The 19,827-nt window shown below is 40.9% G+C and overlaps 2 protein-coding genes across 5 annotated transcripts; both read left to right on the top strand.

Moving 5' to 3' along the window:
- Positions 1 to 645: 645 nt before the first annotated feature.
- LOC306748322 (uncharacterized protein) lies at positions 646 to 5,243 on the top strand (the record flags this gene model as incomplete). The annotated part of the gene is made up of 10 exons (XM_079231477.1): positions 646 to 676; positions 770 to 944; positions 1,093 to 1,193; positions 1,342 to 1,842; positions 2,367 to 2,531; positions 3,713 to 3,914; positions 4,058 to 4,131; positions 4,434 to 4,624; positions 4,743 to 4,864; positions 4,959 to 5,243. 9 exons carry the CDS (start codon positions 646 to 648, stop codon positions 4,860 to 4,862), a joined length of 1,560 nt encoding a protein of 519 aa, XP_079087603.1. The 3' UTR covers positions 4,863 to 4,864; positions 4,959 to 5,243.
- Positions 5,244 to 5,762: 519 nt separating this feature from the next.
- On the top strand, positions 5,763 to 19,569 carry clk2a (CDC-like kinase 2a). Of its 4 annotated transcripts, none has more exons than XM_079232264.1 (18): positions 5,763 to 5,901; positions 7,011 to 7,207; positions 7,364 to 7,637; positions 8,730 to 8,820; positions 9,686 to 9,752; positions 10,430 to 10,546; positions 10,840 to 11,006; positions 11,309 to 11,403; positions 11,674 to 11,803; positions 13,811 to 13,893; positions 14,114 to 14,193; positions 14,282 to 14,372; positions 14,508 to 14,755; positions 16,554 to 16,645; positions 17,566 to 17,714; positions 18,053 to 18,338; positions 19,047 to 19,131; positions 19,218 to 19,569. In XM_079232264.1, exons 2-13 carry the CDS (start codon positions 7,014 to 7,016, stop codon positions 14,694 to 14,696), a joined length of 1,578 nt encoding a protein of 525 aa, XP_079088390.1. In that variant the 5' UTR covers positions 5,763 to 5,901; positions 7,011 to 7,013; the 3' UTR covers positions 14,697 to 14,755; positions 16,554 to 16,645; positions 17,566 to 17,714; positions 18,053 to 18,338; positions 19,047 to 19,131; positions 19,218 to 19,569. The 4 variants fall into 4 exon arrangements, with proteins under 4 accessions (XP_079088390.1, XP_079088388.1, XP_079088391.1 ...); XM_079232262.1 differs by having other exon boundaries at positions 17,933 to 18,338; XM_079232263.1 differs by having other exon boundaries at positions 5,837 to 5,901; positions 7,014 to 7,207; positions 17,933 to 18,338.
- Positions 19,570 to 19,827: the final 258 nt, after the last annotated feature.

Raw genomic sequence — 19,827 nt, 5'->3', positions numbered from 1 at the left:
TAGGCAATTTAACTTTTTGTGTAAAAAACACACACACCAACACGTCCAATACAACAGATTGAAGAAATCTGATTTGTTTGTTCACTGCCAGCAGGTTCGCTCGGTGTGGCATCAAGACCGGTGTGTTTACCAAACATCAGCATTTTATTTGCAAACACGATATTGGAGATTTTCATGAATCTTTATCTCATATCAACTGCGGCGAATATGATACTCAGTGAGCACTTTACATCACAGCCACACACTTTTTTTTTGTTTGCATTCATATACTACATCAGCATCTAGGTGACATTTTGGGTTGGGCTGATGTAAAACAACTGGTTACTTTGAGCTTAGAAAATATCTGAACATATTTATCAATGTTTTTTTCTTCTTGTCAATGCTACTGCCATATAACCACCTCACAGACCCCTACGACGCAGTATGACAAATACATGCTTTTATAAATTGACGATGCGTTAAACTTTGTCCAGAAACATAAGCTGCTCATGTGGATGCCAAAAGGCCAAAAGGTGTAATGGCGTGTGACCTTGTCCAAGAGTGGGTGACGTCCATCCCCCTGGGGCTCTGCAGGTGCACTTTGAGCCCTAACTGTCATAGCAGATATAGTTATTTTTTTATTCAAGTTTGAGTGTTTAGTTGGCGATGTGCATCAAGAGCGACAACGTGTCCTTTTGTAATAAGAATTTAGGAACTGCCACCCCCTCAGCGAACTCACCTGCTGTACACCGTACCCTTGGCACATGGTTTCAAACGTTGTGTGTTGCAGTGATTATGGAGGGGGATGAGATTGAGATGAGCACAAAGGAGCTCCAAGTGTGGATCGAAGAGAAGGTAAAGACGAACAAGCTGATGTCCTCCGATGTGCTGGTGAAATGCAACCTGCTGCAGTCTGTGCTGGAGAGGAGGAAGAAACAGGCTGGCCATCTCCTGAGGCTCTGCCAGTAAGTGTTGAATCTATATTTGTATTAGAATGTCAACTTTATTTTTATTTTTTATTTTTATGGAAAAGTGTACTGGTCCCTTCTGTATATTTGAAGCACAGTGTTTCTAACTGTTCTTCGCTTGATTCGTGTTGTTGTTGTCTTTCAGGGCTGTGTCAACATGTGAATCGGTTGTGAAGAAACAATACTCTTTGATGGGGTGGGAATACAGAGGCGCTGATTCTGATGGCGATAAAATAAAAGACTGTGGTAAGATGCCAATCGTTTGGTTTGGTTAACGGAAAAAAGTACTCTGTACGTCTGTGTCTCTTGCTCATTGCGCTGTTGTTTTAACCATGCACACTGGTTTATCTTAGTTTGCATCTTTGACCTGATCTTCTTTTTTTTTTTCTTGTAGGAAATACGGTTCCCAGCTCTCCAACTACGAAAGGCAAAACTTCTCTGTTACCAAAGCGACATGCCAGTGAGAATCTCAATGGAGTTATGGGCAAAAATAACTCCATCAGTCGAAAGAGAGAACCAGTTGTGGTCTTGACCAGGCTTTCTGCAAACAAGATCCGATCTTTTTGTCCTTGGATGTCTGAGGGTCACGACGATGATAAGGAATCCTCAATCAGTTCGGATTCTGATATGCAGTGGGAACCAGAAGAAGAAGACTCGAGTGGCTCTGAATTTTCTGTCTCAAATAATACGACTATGCCAAAGAAGAGGAGAAAAATGGATCAAAAGACTGAAACGCTTGCTCAAATTCGCGCCACACCCCCAGCTAGCACAAATACTGGAACCGAAAGCAACGTAACCTCAACATCAACACCCCAAGCCGGTACAAACAGCAATGTTGATAGCAATGCTAAGAGCAACTTAACGGAAACATCAACACCACCAGCAACCACGAAAAGTAATGGCCATGAAAACCACTAAAAAAAACAATACTTTTATTGCATGAATTCCTTTTTTTCTTGTCCGAAGAATTACACTTAATTGCTTTCATTTCACACCTTTTATGGAAGAAAAAAACGTGAGAAAGAAATATTTAGTCAACATCAATTTGACAAATGAAAAGACATTTCAGTGTCTTTTGGGTGATGACAAGCAGAGGCGGAGTTCCTTAACTTCCTATCTAACAAACAATAGGATAACTTTAACAATGACATGGCAGTTTGCTATAATGTGTTTTGTAATCTCAATTGGGAGACTGTTCCATCTTATTGGGCCAATTGCAATTAACTGAATTACTAATGCCTACCATGTCTGTTTGTTTTACAGACGCCTGGTTTGGAGGATATTTAGACCTCACTTATGAAATGCAATTTTTATTCTTACATTTCAAAATAAACATACTGGTACTTTATGCGTAGAATGTGTTTAACTTATGTTAATCAATGTTGATATTAACATATTGTGTTCCTTTTTCAATGACAGGAGTATGCCCCGCGAGCATAACTACTTTTCTCCAAACCTCTGACAAAGCTACCGAGAACCGTCCTAGATTGCCACAAGTAGAGTTTAAGACAAACATGAATATTCTGGCCAGAAAGAAGACCATGAGCTGGGTGCCGGGGAAAATCCTGGAAAAAGTAACAAAGGGTAAGAAAAAAAAATAAATCTGTTCTGCACAATACAGAATACAACAGCTTGTCTTTTAAAGGGATGTGTTATGCAGTTGTGCCTCAGCTAGTAAAACATAGGATTGTCAAAATAGTCACCAGTGTATACGCAACAAATCTGTGGGATCCATTAAATATAGTTCATACCATAACTCAAACAGAGAACAAGCTTCAAGAATATCTGGTAAAAGGAAATTGATCACATTACAACCATATCAATTGTGTAAAAACTCCATTGAGTACTTGAGCAGTGCTCTAGTTTATGTGCCCATCTAATTATATACAACTAAGATAAGATTCCAAAATAAATATGTCTTGGACACATACAGTATCTGCTGTTTAGAAAATGATAAATTACATGGTGCTTACCTACAGTTCATGCACAGACTGCCACCAACCGACAAATTATACACTGCCTGTCATACGACACACGTGTGTAACCTGTGGTTGAGGTCATGTCCACACTAGTACAAATACATGTGTTAAACCGCGGCGGCGGCGGCATTGTGTTCTCTGGTTTTCCGTCCCTTCAGTCCGTTATTGTGAACATAATATCTCTGGAACACCTGGGCACGTTCCTTCAAATTTGGCCCAAACGTGCACTTGGACTTTGGGATGAATTGATTATCATTTGGTGGTAACAGGTCTCTGTGACCTCACAAAAACGTGTTTTGTGAGGTCATACGCTAATCATGTCAATTTCACACACATCTAGGATAAAAATGATGACGTGATCATCAGACATGAATGTAAACTGCAACGTGACTGGTTGGGGGAGGCATACAACTCCAAGGCTGTAATTCTAGTTTCCCTTTTTGATTTTGGCCGCCCATTCACACTGAGCCGTTTGTTCACCAAAAACAAGCTGTAGACCAACCTTGTATAAAATGAGTGGAAACTCTTAGCGTAGATGTAAAACTTTTACTGAACGCTGCTATTAGGATTTGGTTGTAGGCCCACGATGTAACTAAATTACAAACTTTCTCAAAGTTCTCAAGTGTCGGCAAGTTGGAACATCACTCATCTTTTGCAGAGGGCTTTGTTGTACAACAACAAAGATGAGGAGCTCATAAAATGTACCTACCACAAATTACGGGTGCAGAGATATGACGTTGTTTAAAGAGAACTTTGCTTATTAGAAGTGTTTTTGTTTTTTTGCAGAAGATGGTAAGGTGAAATACAAGATCAAGTTTGAGGAGAAGGGGAAGAGCCTCGTCTCTGGTCACCACATCGCCTTTGACTCCATGCCAACGGTGGATCAGCTGTTTGTCGGCGCTCGTGTGGTGGTCAAGCTTTCAGTAGACCGGTGCCAGTTCTGCCCTGGTGTCCTGGGAGAGCTCCCCAACAGAAGAAACCGCATGAGGTTTGTGTGTATGATGGACAACCTTTGAGGACAAAGTCATTTTAACATGTGGATAAAGTCAGTGTCCCTTAGATAAGATGCAGTCACAGGAATGGTTTGGTGTAAAAAGAAAAAAAATGAATACAACTGTTTTCTTTTTCCAGGTTCCTGGTCTTTATTGACAATCACAAGCCGGTCTATGTTGCCTTACCTTCCCTCCGCATAGTGTGCCGACCATGTAAGTGTGGGCGTTTTCAATCACAGATTGTTTGGGAGGTTTAATACAGACACAAGGTTGTCTGATCTGAAAGTTCGATACATTTGGTCCAGTTTGAAAGGTGTTTGATCTGCTCTACTCTGGTCTAGAAAATGAGTTTGTCTGTTTTCTATTCGAGTGTTCCAGTAAACCATGACAGTGTGACAATGAGACGGCTTGTACTATGATAGAAATTCTTGTACCTGTCAAACAGTAAGTACATACTATTATAACACCAGTGGATTGACAGCCTTTTTTTTTTTTTTTACTTTTCCCTCTGACAGTGAATGACCCTTTGGATGATATTCCAGATGGCTTCCACAAGAATTTCATGAAGGGGTATATGAAGGCCTGGCCTTACCCACCCCAGATCCAGTTCAAGGTTGGACAGATAATTAATGCGGAACTTAAAGGAGTCGTAGAGAGTTGTGTGGTGCGGCTCCTCGACTGCAGCCTTGTAGAAGTTGTTGTTACGGTCAGTATACAAGAAAATCATTCTTTAAACTCTTTCCAACTGGAGTCTTGGTGTTATTTTTATATGTTATATGTATTAAGACTGCGTGACTCATAATAGTGTTTGTCATCAATCTCAGAACGATCAACATAGGGAATGGATCTACCGAGGGTCCACATGCTTGGTCCAGATGACTAATACGAAGGAGCCTTTGGAGTTGAACAAGAATAAGGAGCAGAATAATACATCTCCAAGTTAATGGTAAATTAAATTCTAACACTAGTAAAATCATTATTTATGTTACAACTACGATCTTATTTTTCGCTTCTGTATTTCTCTGTCTTGTATATTTTAGAGTCATCCAAGTCGGCACACTGATGGGATGAGAAATGGATGCTGTGTTCCAAGATGGTGTCCCATGCATTCAGTGAAAGTTGCTCACCAAGAATAAACTGAAATGTTTTTTTAGGCCTTTGATGCCCCAAAGAGCATCCACACTCCTCTGACCAAGCCCGGTTGAGGGCATTTTCAATTCAGCTTTATTATTTACACTGTATCAGTCAATATGGCTGATTTTGCAATTCCAGAAGGGTTCTTAATATTACTCACCTGACTGGTTGCCACCTGCCACGGCCAATGCCCTTCCTGAGCAATGCAAGAATAATGCATTGTTTTTTTTAAATTTGTATTGTTTGTGTTCTTAAATAAAATTTAATTGTCTCTTTTTCAAGCTTGTTTTATTTATTGACTAAGAAAAACAACATCTCCTCCAGATACAAAAATCCAAACTATGGAAGAAATAATTGGATGAAATGCTGGACATGATGAAAATTAAATTGATCATGGCAAGTCAAATATAATGTAATGTGCCCAAGTTAACCGTATAGATTTCGTCAAAATTATATTGTTATGCAAATGTTTTGGATGAGTCAAAACTCTGTTTGAAGAACACATTGTAGGGAAGCAAGTCCCTCAGTCTGGCTCAGTATACCAGTCGTGTTTTACATCACTCAAAACTTACTGCAAACTTTCCATTTTGATTGTCAAAACATTTGAATGAACGTTGGCTTCTGCAGGGTCGGAGCGTTGCGCTAACGGGTCATGCGGTCGTGAATGACATGTCGCTCTCACGGAGGCGTTCCCACCAGTCTGAACCAGAACGAGCGAACAGCAAACAACTGGCTGCCTGCTAGTGCTAGAGCTCTGAACACCGAGCTGGCGAGAAGATAAAAAGAGAAAACTGGAACGCAATCACGGATTTCTTGTGGGACAAACGCACAGGCCTCGCTGCTAAAACGGTAAACACAATCTCCGAGCCGTTTTGAGCCGTTACGTGAGCCGCATCCCGACCGAACGGGTAGTACGACGGCGAGCGAAAGTATCTCTGTTTTGCTAGCGGATGAACGCAGCTAAGCTAAGATGGCGGTCAAAGTATTTACGTTAGCTCACGTTAGCAGAGTGGGCTAACCGCCAGCGAGTAGGTCGTGTGTCAGTTAGTTGGAGTTTGTTAGTGTTAGTGTTGTAAAATGGGACATGTTTAGTGACCGGACTTCGCGTCTCCGTGTTCACGGACGTTAACTGCGCGAGTGTCTTCAACGTCTTCGCCCTACAGGGTAGGAAACGAGCTTTACACGTTAGCAGCAACTATGCTAGTTAGCGGTTAGTTCGTAGACCCATATTATGAGCCACAAACGATGGTGTTTATTTATGGGTCCAGTTTAGTTTAGCTCAGCTGGTGGTGGCATGACGGTAAAAGTAGTCGAGCGATGCGGACACTTGTTTGACGCAACGCTGTTTTTACGCTAACCTGCGGTGGGTTGTTTTAGCCGTTAACGTTTAATGTGTTCATGCAACAGGGTTGTTAAAATGCATCTCCCTTCTCTGATCACTTCGAGGCCTCTTGCCGCAGCTATTCGTGCACAGATTTGTCTGCTGCGTGCTTCATCTGTATTCTCGTACAAGTTGGTGTTGTGTTTCTGTGGTATTCAAATGTAACGTTAGGTTTCCTACACAAACAGGGTTTAAACCAAATGTGTTCACCAAGCTAGTGTCGTCAATCAACCCATTGGATCTGAGTTTAGCTGTCATGAACAATATCGGTAACGCTTCTCGTACGAATTAATGCGTGTCCTAAAACGGCGCGTTTCAGCCTCGTTATGCAGTTAATTTTGAATTAAACATTTTCTTGTTTCCTACTATTGCCCACCACAAATCACGTAATGCTAGTTTCTGACAGTTGACAGCTGTCCCACTGATGTGAATATTTGTCAGGAAGCAAAATGTAAACAGGAGTAAATGCTAAAAGGGATCTTCAATTGTTTCCCGTAGTTTTTAATTCAACAAACATTTTAGGAAGTTTAAAGGGATGTTTTTTAATTCTCAATGTTTTATTTTCCTAATAATCCAGCAGATGCCTCACACTAGACGGTACTCGTCTTCGGACAGAGACAGTCGAAGCAGCTACCAAGACCGTTACAGAGACAGAGGGCGAAGACACCGGCACAGAAGATCACCTTCTTTCTCCTCCAGCAGTGACAGAGACCGAGACCGGGACAGAAGAGGACGGGGACACAGACAGGAAGGAAGCTTTGTGCGCTCAAGGAGGTTTGTTTCTGTGGCTAGTGAGACATATTTGGTTTAACTATAATTTTACATACCATGACAAGAATTTTATTTCGCAAGTACCAACTGCAGATTTCTTTTGGGGGGGTGGTGGTTGATTATCAGTCTTACAATATAGGCCTTTGTCCAATCTTTCAGTCGTAGCTATGACAATCGCTCAACGGAGCAGCGGCCATTTGACCGAAGATACTGCGAGGGATACAGGCGCTTGGATCAGAACCGAGATCAAGACCGCGACAGAGAAAGGGAGCCACATGGAGCCGCTGAAAGTTACTATCCACGCGACTTCTCCCCAAACATGTACGACTACCGACGTGGCCGTGAACGGGAAGAGTCGTACCGGCGGAAAGGCAGCAGGCGTAAGCACAAACGAAGGCGGCGTAGAACCAGGTCCTATAGCCCATCCTCCTCGGTGAGTACAGCCAGTCCTGAGATTGTGTTTTAACTCTCCTCATCCTCTCTCCTTCCATCTGTCTCTTCCAATCAGCTCTTTCTGTCTCTGTCTTTCTCTAACCATTTCCTCCCCACAGCCCCTGGAATTGGTAAGTAGTAAAATCTTTATGATTTTGTTTTCATCCTTTCAGAGGGTTTTTATTTTGTTTTTTAGGTGGGTTTTGCTGAGATTGGCATTTCTTTTTGGCAGAGCATTTTCATTTTTTATAGATATTTTTTCAGTAGTTCATTAATGATCAAGCACTAATTATTGATGCTCCTCAGATACATGCTCATCACATTTTTCCTAACTTTTTCTTTGAAAGCCTAGTTACACCTGATCACACTTCATTCGTGTCAGTGGCCCTACCTTTCATAAAATACTGTAAAAGGCCTGTGGTAACAGTTAGTTGGCCACCTGTGAACTTTAGTGCAGATAGGCTTAAAAAAGTGAAAATGTTCTACCAAACACTGCAACATTTAGGTTGAAATAAAATGCAGACTTTTCTTAGAATTTATTGGCATTTGAAATGTCTGAGATTTGTTGCATTTTTTTACGTGGGTTATATTTTTCCCACACGTGTTTTTAAGTAATATCAATTTAAGTGAGCAAGGGGTTGAATTTGATGTAGTCAATATGCTGGGGGTTATCTTTAAATAGTACTTGCTTGAATACATATGGTTCTCTCATTTTATTTTCCATCTTGTTCTGAAAGTCAACCTCATAAGTTTGAATTAGTTATATTACTGTTTTTATTGGTTTTTGCGTTGATGAATGGATATGCCAGTTGCTTCCTTGTTTGTAAGCAGCTGTGGTTTAAGATAGAGGGAGCAGAGGACAACATGTAATCTTTGACTTGTTCCCTTGCACTATATCCCTATCGTTATATATTTCCTTCACGTGGTGTCATGCGTGAATCGCCCCATGACCACCAAACCCACCTACAACCACAACTACCACCAACACCACCCTCCTCTTCCCTCCTCGCCTTTGCTGCGGCTGCCCCTGAAAATCCCCTGTACCCTCCGGTCGTGTCATGACCTGCTGATGGCGGTTTGGGTGTGAAAACAGCGGAGCGACAGCCGGACGCGGGCACTGAGTGTGAGGGACGACGAGGAAGGGCACCTGATCTGTCGGAGTGGGGACGTCCTGCAAGAGAGATGTACTCACTGCCACTACTCTATCGTAACCATTCTCCATATGAGTATTAAAGCATAGAGCATTTACATGACAATCGAGTGCCTGATGATGATGATGATGATGATGGTGCCTTGCTAGAATGCTCTTCGCTCTAGCTGAAATAGCAGGGTGGATTGCAAGAATGTCGAAGATTTTGAGAGGGACTAGATACCTTCTCCTTTTTGTTCTAGGATTTTAAGATGTGGAGCATTTTCTGTGTTTCACAGGTTACTTGACTCTCCAAAACATATAATCCCATTTCCAGACTTCGTCTCTGTTGCGTTGCAGTTTAAAACTCGGTTACAGTTCTATATCTGTAACGTAAGATAGCTATTTTCCACGATGAGGGTTTCAGGGATTTTCTTCTTCTTCTTTTTTTCTTTTTTGTAGACATCTAACATGCACATCACTTTTAATATCTTCCTCGTACAACCAGCGCACATTTAGACAGTGGATGTAACACGTTTGTCATTTTCAGTATCATGCAATGTTGAGTAGAAATACTAATCCTTTTTTTTGTGTGTTTTGCACAACACCCCTGTGTCCTTTGTGGGCAAAAACAGCCACATCTTATTTTCGATGACTGCAAATTGGTCATATTTACATATGCTCCCTTATTTTCTTCACATGGATCATGCGATGCACATACTTATCCTAGATTACCTCAAATTGTCTCACGCCTGTCAGATTGGACAGGCAGCCATTTGAAAAAGGGACGGGTGCTAGAATTGATACGCCCGTCTGCATTTTTGCATTATGTATTCCTGCTTAAGTCCACATGTCTAATGCGTTTGTTCTTTCTTTCCCCACCCTCCTTCTCTTCCCTTTCTCTCTGTGTTGTGTTGCAGATGAGATTGTCAGCACTTTGGGGGAAGGCACCTTTGGAAGGGTGATGCAGTGCATAGACCATCGCAGGTATGTATCATGTATGTTGACACTGAAAACCTGTCATTTGCTCACTGTGCTTGATTTTTAGAAACATGTTTATTTGGGTTGTGTCATGCGAGTAAGAATTTAGCCTAATGAGATCAGGAAAATAATATTTAACCATTATTTTCCACCTTTACAGTGGTGGTTTTAAATGTGAAAATAGCTACATCAGATTTTGTTCAGCATTGGAGGTTCTGTGCTTCTCCCTGCTGCCTTTGTTGATAACATGGTGCAGTTTACTGCAGGCAAATTAGGTCTGTTGTTTCTTAGCCTCATGTGACAGAGTCATTATGGAAGATGTCTTGTAATAGTTATAGAAAAGTACAGCAAGCAAGCATTTTCATGGTCAGGGCTTTAAAAAGTGACCTTTGCAGATTCTTTGTTCATGACTAGTCACCAACTGAAGCTGCATTATCAAGATGCTTTGAGATTTCTCCTATTACCATCATTAACTGTAATGGATATCAGAGACTTTGCTGTCACGGGTCATGCTATTAAGTTTCATGTGTTTACTGTGAAGTTGAATCATGTAACTTTTATGTCTGGAATTCAGTAAGGCCCTTTTCTAGGACTCAAAGTGAGCTATACATACAAATGTACTGCAAGTTTAGTTTAGTTTCCCCCCCCCTGTTTTTTGCTTCATACTATCATGTGTTCCACAGGGGAGGAGCCTCTGTTGCTCTGAAAATTATCAAAAATGTGGAGAAGTACAAGGAAGCAGCTCGCCTGGAGATAAATGTACTCGAGAAGATCAATGAAAAGGACCCTGATAACAAATTGTGAGTTCTGATTATTGTGGCACAGCAATTAAATGAACTTTCAACCCTGCCTGAACAGACACCATTTTTATTATTAGAACTTGGCGATGAACCTAGAATTTACCAGTACACGCATTAGGTGTCACCAACTGTTCAATAACAGCTGTTCAGTAAAAGCCTCATCGTTTTCTAGCAGCTTTCATCAGTTACCAAGATATGTGCTAGATTAGTCTCTGTAAAAATATTTGACTTAGCTGAAACTAAACAATCCACTACATCACTGTAAAACCTCCTGTACCTTGTTTATCTTGCAGCCTGTGTGTACAGATGTATGACTGGTTTGACTACCACGGTCACATGTGCATCTCCTTTGAGCTGCTAGCGCTCAGCACCTTCGACTTTCTAAAGGAAAACAACTACCTGCCCTATTCAATTGGTCAGGTCCGACACATGGCCTACCAAATCTGTCTCGCTGTGAAGTGTAAGTTTACATTTTTTATTTTGAATGTCCTTTATTTGTTTTTAGTACAAAGGAAACTTCTATGATTGGGGAGTTAGGAATGTACTGTATTTCTCAACATGTTTAAAAAAATGAAAAGCAACCAGCAACTGGAACTTATGTGTTTTTGCATTCACGGATTTTTGTCTTAATGTCTCTAAAATAAATGTAGTTTTATTTATTACACCATATCTATATTATTATGTCTGTCTATTCTGATCTGAAAAAAAATAAGATCAGCACACTGCATGAATAATCACTTTACTCATGTTTCTTCTCTTCAGTTCTCCATGACAATAAACTGACGCACACAGACTTAAAGCCTGAGAACATCCTATTTGTCAACTCAGACTTCACAATGTCCTTCAATGTCGAGAAGGTAAGAAACAATGGATAACAAAGGGACAAAAGTGAAACATATTTATGGCATGGCAGGTTGGTTGCTGAAACTGAAAAATGCTGAACTTTGTTGAACTTTTGTAAAAATGTTGCTTATATACATTTCTTAGAGGTCTCCTGTAACCCACAGCTGCAGATGGACTAAAATGTTCCATGAAACGGCATTACTTACAGACAATGTTTGCATAATACTTGCATAAAGTCCATCAAAACTCAACTGTTCTGAGAAACACTATGTTCTTTCTTGCAGAAGCGAGAAGAGCGGACGGTTAAGAGCACAGCAGTACGTGTGGTGGACTTTGGCAGTGCTACTTTTGACCATGAGCACCACAGCACCATTGTGTCCACGCGGCATTACCGGGCCCCTGAGGTCATCCTAGGTGAGGATGTCCATAGGCTCCGGGCCATGGCATAATTCTAAACACTTCTTTTTGGACTGATTTTATGATTACTTCAACCTGTCTCAGTTCCAATTAAAATAGTCCCAGACATTCAACAGGGAAATCGGTTTGTTTTAGTCGGCACACGTCCGTTGTCGTTCCTACGTGGCTCTGTCGACCAAAGATTTACCTGCAGGTTCTTGTAGAAACGGGCTGCGCTCCAGCGTCTAGGCATTAGATGGGCGTGATGCGAAATGTGGGTTGTCCCGATTCCTACGATAGGGTAGGGAGGTCACACTATCCTCATCATCATCACTTGCCTAAGCCTATGGCATTTTACACTGCTTAATTTAGCCTAGAGGCAAGCAGACCTGTCCTTACTCATAGCTCTTCTACTCTGACTTGTTTTTAAGGCGGTGCATCTCCCAACAGAAGACCACAGTAGAATTTTAGCTTTATTGAAAAAGACCAGCTAATATTGTAAGTGAGGGCAACAAGTAACGGAATTGCGAAATGTTTGAATGCTGCTGCTCTGCTCTCACTTTGGGCACAAAGCTCTGCCCTCAGTGAGACACAGAGGAAGAGGAAAGGAGAGAAACTAGCGCCACAGTAAAGACTCACAATGAGCAGAAAATAAATTGAGTGCACTTAAAGTAGGTAATTGAAATTTTTAGGAAAACATTTGGCCTAGTTAATGTAAGGCGTACCAATTGACACAACACCACTTAAGTCTATGAATGAATGCCCTCTAGGTCTAATCTTTTCTCGGCCTTATGTAGCTTAAAGGCTGAGTCATTTGAACAATTTTGTATGATGTTGGCGTGCATTGGCTCCAGTCTGGAGTTGTCTCCATGTCTGACGCAGTTTCATGCCTCCACGCCGGCGACAGCCAGAGGCATTATGTATTCAGGTTGTCCGTCCGTCCTTCAAAAAACATGTTTGGCCATAACTCAGGAATTTATATGCTATTTATGACAATCTGGGCTCAGGCTTAAAACCTTAAAAAAAAAAATAAAAATATATATATATATATATATATATATATATATATATATATATATATATATATATATATATATATATATATATATATATATATATTTAGGCCTCTGCTCGAAAATTGCATACCCAAACTAAAAAGGGTGTATCTCTGCAACCACTAGGGCTATTTTAATAATTTTCGTGTTATAGTACACATGTGAGATTTTGATCAGATGTGTAAATATCAGTCAGAAAAAAAGCACTTTCAGGATGATTATTTCTTTGAAATGATGCAGCTGCAAGGTTTAATTCTAACCCAAATCATAGCACAATATGTGAACATTCTCTCTGCAAAGGTTGACTTTGATAAAGTGAAGCAGAACAAAGTTTTAGTTCAGAAAATTCAGGCAAGGTCTCATTGGGGCCCATTTGGGCTATTTGAATCTTCTCATGGACCAATCCATATGTTTTTCTTGTATATTACTTATGGTGTTCAATACATCTAAATACAGCAGTTTTTGGTACTTTTATTTTAAAAAATGGGCCAAAAAAAAAGGATCGGGAAGGATACAACTACATTTTTGAGTGAAATTTACATTTCACAAACGCACCCAAGTCAATGTGACAAGCTTGCTAGTATTAATGTTAACGTTACCGGTTAGCTAATGTTAGCCTATTTGACTCTAATGGTAACATTACAGCTAACGCAATCTAACCAGTCAGCGGCCCATGTTTGCGTTTACAGGTAGTGAAAACTCAGCAACACCAAAATCATGTTACTATTTACAACGATGATAATTATGATGATGGTGATGATGGATGTATAATTTTTAACTTATGATAATGTAGAAAACCAGATTTTAAATTTGGGGCGGTCCACATTAATTTCGGGACGGTTCTGGGAGAATGGTGAAAAAGACAGGGATGCAAACTGCAACTTGACTACTTGGCGGCGCGTACCTCCTCAAGGTGGTTATTCTAGTTGTCGATGTTTTCATTTATTCAATGCATGTGGTCGTCCCTCAGAGCTGGGTTGGAGCCATCCCTGTGACGTGTGGAGCATTGGCTGTATCCTGTTTGAGTACTACCTGGGCTTCACCTTGTTTCAGGTACAATTCCCCCCTAATACAGCTGAGACTTTGGCCTCAGTCAGACCTCATTCAAATGAGAATTGTATCCACTTCAGGACTTTTCTACTTTGATATTTGTTAGCTCTGACTGTCTTTGAAGCTATATATGTAGCAGCAGAACCAGCAGTAGTTAAACCCGGATTATCTTCTGAATCAATCTTTATGTTTCTGTCTGGTCCTCATTTCATATTTCTTTCAGACTCATGACAACAGAGAGCATTTGGCCATGATGGAGAGAATCCTGGGACCAGTGCCCTCGAGGATGATTCGTAAGACGAGGTGAGAGAACATTAAAAACTCGGCAAAGTAATAAAAGAGCCTGTCACACACACATTAATACAACTTTATTTACTCTGAACCTTCTCAGAAAGCAGAAGTATTTCTATCGTGGCCGCCTGGACTGGGACGAGAGCTCCTCAGCAGGGAAATACGTTAGAGAAAACTGCAAACCCTTGCGGGTAAGAGGGATGGATGTGGAGTGGAAAAGGATGAACGAAAGCTTTTTAAAAATGTTGTACTGCAGTTCTTTTCATGAGTATCTCAGTATTCCTCTAACACTGTTTCCTGTCACCCTTCCTTCTTTGCACTGTCAGCGGTATTTGCTGTCGGAGGCGGAGGACCACCACCAGCTGTTTGACCTCATTGAAAGCATGCTGGAGTATGAGCCCTCCAAGAGGCTGGTGCTGGCCGACTCACTCAAACACCCTTTCTTTGAGAACAAGGCGATTAGCGAGGCAGGAAGCAGCAAAAACTGGGAAGGCAACCGGGACATCAGCCGGTGACCCATGAGCCTCCAAAGACTGAATGACAAGGGAGATCAAGTCTTTTATATATGGAGCAGGTGAACTGTTAAATTAAACAGAACTTCTGGTGTTTTCTGTCGTTTGTCATTAAAGCATGGACACCTTAACTTCTCGCTCCTCCGCCCTGCTCCTCTGACGTCCACCTCTGCAGCCACAAGAGGCATGCTTTTGCAGCAGAGAGACCAAAAATGATCCGCGAAAGACTTGAAGAGAGTTGAAAAGAATACGTATTTTATAGCCGTCACAGCCTGAATAGAGGACAATATATGGAAGATTGTTTGTACCCAAAGTAGCCCTCTATGCAGCTCCTGTCTTCCTTTTGACTTCCGAAGTACCTTCCGTCCGTCCAACTACTAGTTTCATCAGCATGAAGAAAAATAATTCACATTCATAAGGAAATAAGCACTACAAAGCCGGTCACACAAACTCAGTTTCGGAGAAGAAATGTCTTCCTGTTCTGAAGTCTAAGGAAAGGGTAAAAAGGAGATGGAGCTGTATGCAGCGCAAGTCCTCACTCACATTATTCTAAACATGGAGACATGCAAGATATTCTATTATGGCAACATCAAATTGAATGTCATATTTCATTGGAATGTGCAAGTATCCCCACAAGAGACAAACGTCTGGTTTTTTGTTTACATTTTTGTTCAGTGAACACTTGCTTTGCATATCATTTTTCATGTTACTGTTTGTATGTCGAAAAGGATTCTCCCTTATATGGAGAGGCTTGCCCTTAATCTTGGGGTCGATAGGTCTGTTATTATTTGCCAATGAGATGATAATGGTGACGGACACACACTCACACACAGGCCTCTGTGGTCTGTCTTATTGATGGTTATGTTTCTTACGTTATGCAATCCTTTGTGTGTGTGTGTGTGTGTGAGAAGGGATGTGTGAGTGAGACGTTAATGTTTTGCTCAGCTTTAGTCATGGGGATATTCTGGCATACTTTTAAACCCACAAAACATAAACTGCCTTTTCCGCGTGTGATTTGGTCAGACCTGAGGTCTCTTATTTAGGTGAAGCACACAGCTCCTGGTTGTAGCCAATGAGCCACACACGACTCCTGTTGCCGATATTTATTTGATTTATAATAGGTCATAATCCCCGATCCCCACCTGTACATGACTTTTTTTTTTTTGTATGAAATTAAAGCGTATAAAACTGTATATATGTATGATTGTGTAGAATTAAAGTTAAGTACTCCTGACCAAAGGCTTATGGTGCTCTCAGTATCGGGTTTGGCCTCTGGTAGCTAAAGGGAGGCGCTCTGTCTTTACCTTCATCACTGTGTCCGAGTCCATCTCTTTATCTCACTGACTGGACGCTGTTCAAGAGTCAGGCGTGCCAAGAATGCGTGACGGTGGTGTCTCCATTGTGCTATTCAAAGTGAACTCATTATTTGGTCTTTAAAATGAATACACATAAATATATTGCTTTCAGAAAATGAACACTACTTCATTTGTATTGCCAAAAAAGAGCTTAAAAGTTGTAATGGCCCCTTCATTGTCTTTCTAGGACCTAGCTCAGCCGTGCAGACCAACATACAATTAATTAGGTTACGGTATTCATGTTGATTTGTTTTTTCCCCCTCTGACGGTTCTTAAGAACTTGGTTTTATTTGTGAAACTATTTATGTTGTTGACAAGTCCCCTTGGTGGTCACATGTACAGGTATTGTATGCTTCCTCTTCTACTTCATTTATTGAGAGTTAATTACGGTTGGGAACTAATCAATCTCTCTCTCTCTCTCTCTCTCTCTCTCTCTCTCTCTCTCTCTCTCTCTCTCTCTCTCTCTCTCTCTCTCTCTCTCTCTCTCTTCCTTCCAAAACTTAAGTTAAGCTGTCGGAATGAGAAGAGTGGAAACCGTGGGAGATCTGCTGCAACAGGTGTATCGACGCCTCGTCACATAAGCGTTCCCATCTGTCGGTATGCTCACCTCACTCCCTGTCCCCATTCTCTCTCCTGCCACTTTGTTCACGAATAAATAGATTATTCTGGGCTCTCCTGCCCTAAAGATGATCTGTGGCTGTAGGCATCAAGACCAGATATTGGCAATGGACACCTGGTCAAAAGTGTACTTAAATTGCACCGTAATGCTGGGCCCCTTGAGGGTTAGTGGTTATTACCTATGACATACTATATACACTATACTTTTCTACGGCAAACTATACTATGACATTTATGGAATACTATATTATAACTTTTTAATAACACAGTATACTGGCTGGAGGCATTCTCTGTTCAAGTTGTCGGTACTTGCGTCCACATTGACTTGCACTTTATTTTGCATACTTATACTATACATACATGTATGCTACATTATGCTTTTTGACATACTCAACTATGACATTTCTTTAATTACATACTATACCGACATTTTAACGAAAATTTCACGATTACTTTTCTGTCATATACTGACTTTTAATGGCATACTATATACTTTTACATGTGAGAAACCATACAGTGACTTTTGATCTTTTAATGACATACCATCTCCTTCCTGGTAAAAAGTGAAACAGGATTTAAACAGAGGGCTATTTTCATTGTGAAATGCGGGTACAGCTGTCAGATTACCGGCTTTTAAACGGTTTGCCAAAGGAGTGCCCTTATATTATGCACTTTAGTGTTCCCTGCCAAAGGGTGCACGTGTTTGAACTTTTCCTCTTCAATACTGTACTATGAATTTTGACTTTCCTGAAGTTGAGAATGTGACTTCTGAACTAGGAACTATTTTAATTCTAACCTCGAACTGTAAACACAAGTTTATACGAGCTATTTCAATGATCACATTGAAACAAACTGGCTGTTTGGACCGTTGCTAATGAGATAAACTTCTATGTCTTCAGCTAATCTTGTTTGAGGATAAGCGAGTTGTCGGTTAAATCCCCATAAGACCAAACGGTGACAGCGGTGTATAGCCCACATGTACTGGTGGAAGCAATGCAACGAATGGATACTATCAGCTGATTGTGTCTACACGAGATACCACTTGCCGGTGAGTCTGTGTTTCTTCTAGCCATGTACAATGAATTGTGTTAATTTGCACAGAAACAAGACAGTTCTGTAGAAGACTAAGTTGATTTAAGATGCCAACTGTAAATGTCGGCAGATGACATTCTGGGGCTTTTATTTCATTGACATTTAAAAAAAGAAATGAAGGCAACATGAGAACATTTTGCTGGAAGTGATCATAATTGTTATTCTTTGTTGCAGATAACATTTTAAAAAACTCATTCCTTGTTTGAAAGTAAAGAAAAGCCACAACGCCGACTTTTGATCCAGGATTTCGGAAGATTCACAACATCAGTGTGTAATCCTGTGAGCTTTTCACAGAGCCTGTGAAAACCCCACCTGCCACTCCACACAAACAACACCCACACGAGACGACTCTTGAAATGGATTCCCTCATGTCGCTCGGTGCCCCTCTGAAGCAGTTCACCCGCTGTATGTCGGGGAAACGCAGCTCCACCAAGAGAGCGGCCAAGCGGAGCCAGTCTGTCCGCAGAAGCAGCTTCACCCGCAGAAAGAGCGTCAGTCGGAGGAGGAGCCTTCCCTCCAGCAACCAGAAAGTCCCCGACTCCTGGCTCAGACTGTACCAGGATGACCTGAAGAGAGAGAGGTGGGGCAACACATTTATTTATGGCAACAACAAAACAAATCGGATGTTCTTACAGGGTTCTTACGGTCATGGAAAACCTGGAAAAGTCATGGAATTTTACAATGGTTATTTCCAGGCCTGGAAAAGTCCTTGGAAAAAATAAAATCCTCAGTTACAGAAAAGTCATGGAAATTTGTTATATTCATGATGTTCATTTACACTGAGTTTAAAATAATTATGCTTTTAAAAGAAAGACACTCAAAATATAAGCAGGCATACATACATCTATACATGTTTATTCTTTTAATCAAACTATTGTCTCATTTGTGTCATTTAAGATGTACTGTATGCTTTGGAATTCTCAGTTTAAATACTACATTTTCATGTATACACCGAGATTTCACAAATCCCATGACTTTAAACCACCGTTTCGCTCATGGAAATCCATTGGTCAAAATGTGTATGAACCCTGTCTCAAGTCCTCATCAAAAAAAAAAAAAACAGCATTCTTGTCTCTTAAACACTACGTTGCCATCAAGTGATTTATCCATTTTTGCACTAATAATTGTGAAAGAATGGTGTTAAAACATTTCTGACTGACTTCAGTTGTTATCCAGCTGAGACTCTTGGCAAGGGCATGTTTGGATTGAGGATCAGGCTGTTGAATCACATGAATAAGCTGCTTGCCCATGTGCCGTTCCTAATGTTGCTCTGTGTCGTTTGCCAAAGGAAACGTCAGCAAGAAGTACTGGCCAAGAAGAACGCAGAGCGGACCGTTAGAACTCACTTCAGGAGCCACCACTGCCTCCCAAGGGTAAGGGCACAAACCAATACAAAATGACTAAGAAATGTGATTGTCCGTATATAAAATCTTACAATCATCACCTTTTCCACATGCAGCAGACCACCGCTCCCAGAAAACCGGCCCCAGTGAAGGACGAGTCCTTCTTCGGGGCCTTCCAAGGCCTCAGTCTGGACGGGCTGCTGGGAGACGGCAATGGGTCTCCTGCCATCTCGACGCCTGCTGCTGGTGGAGATCAGTGCAAAGTTATGTGAGACCAAACATTCCAGGACAATCAGACTGTTTAAATGATCCTAATGCTCAAGAGACGTGAAGGACAAAGGGCCCATGAAGGGAAGAAGGTTTGAGTTGAAAATAAGGAAAAGGGGATAATGATTTGGTTAAGTCTTCATTTCTTTTAGATCTTTTGTTCTCAATTCCTTGATGGTTGTTTTGCATTGAACTCTGTATTAGTCTGTAAAGTTTGTCTCCTTGTTTAGGAAAAATAAATACATAAAATTAAGCAAATCTGACACGTTGGCCTTGAATTTTATCGATCCAGTGTCCTTACGCCTTCCATTATGTATTATAAATTGAAATCCAAAACTAAACAGGTAATTGGATTTTGTCAAACATAAATAAGAAATGTGCAACAAATACCAGTGAGATGTTTTCATTGACAGTATTAAAAATACATTCAAGACATGAGAAATGCAGAACCTGCATTTG

Source organism: Taurulus bubalis (assembly GCF_910589615.1).
Source record: "Taurulus bubalis genome assembly, chromosome: 16".
NCBI lineage: Eukaryota > Metazoa > Chordata > Actinopteri > Perciformes > Cottidae > Taurulus > Taurulus bubalis.
Note: the sequence above shows the minus strand (reverse complement) of the source record. Positions and strands in the feature narration are given on the sequence as shown.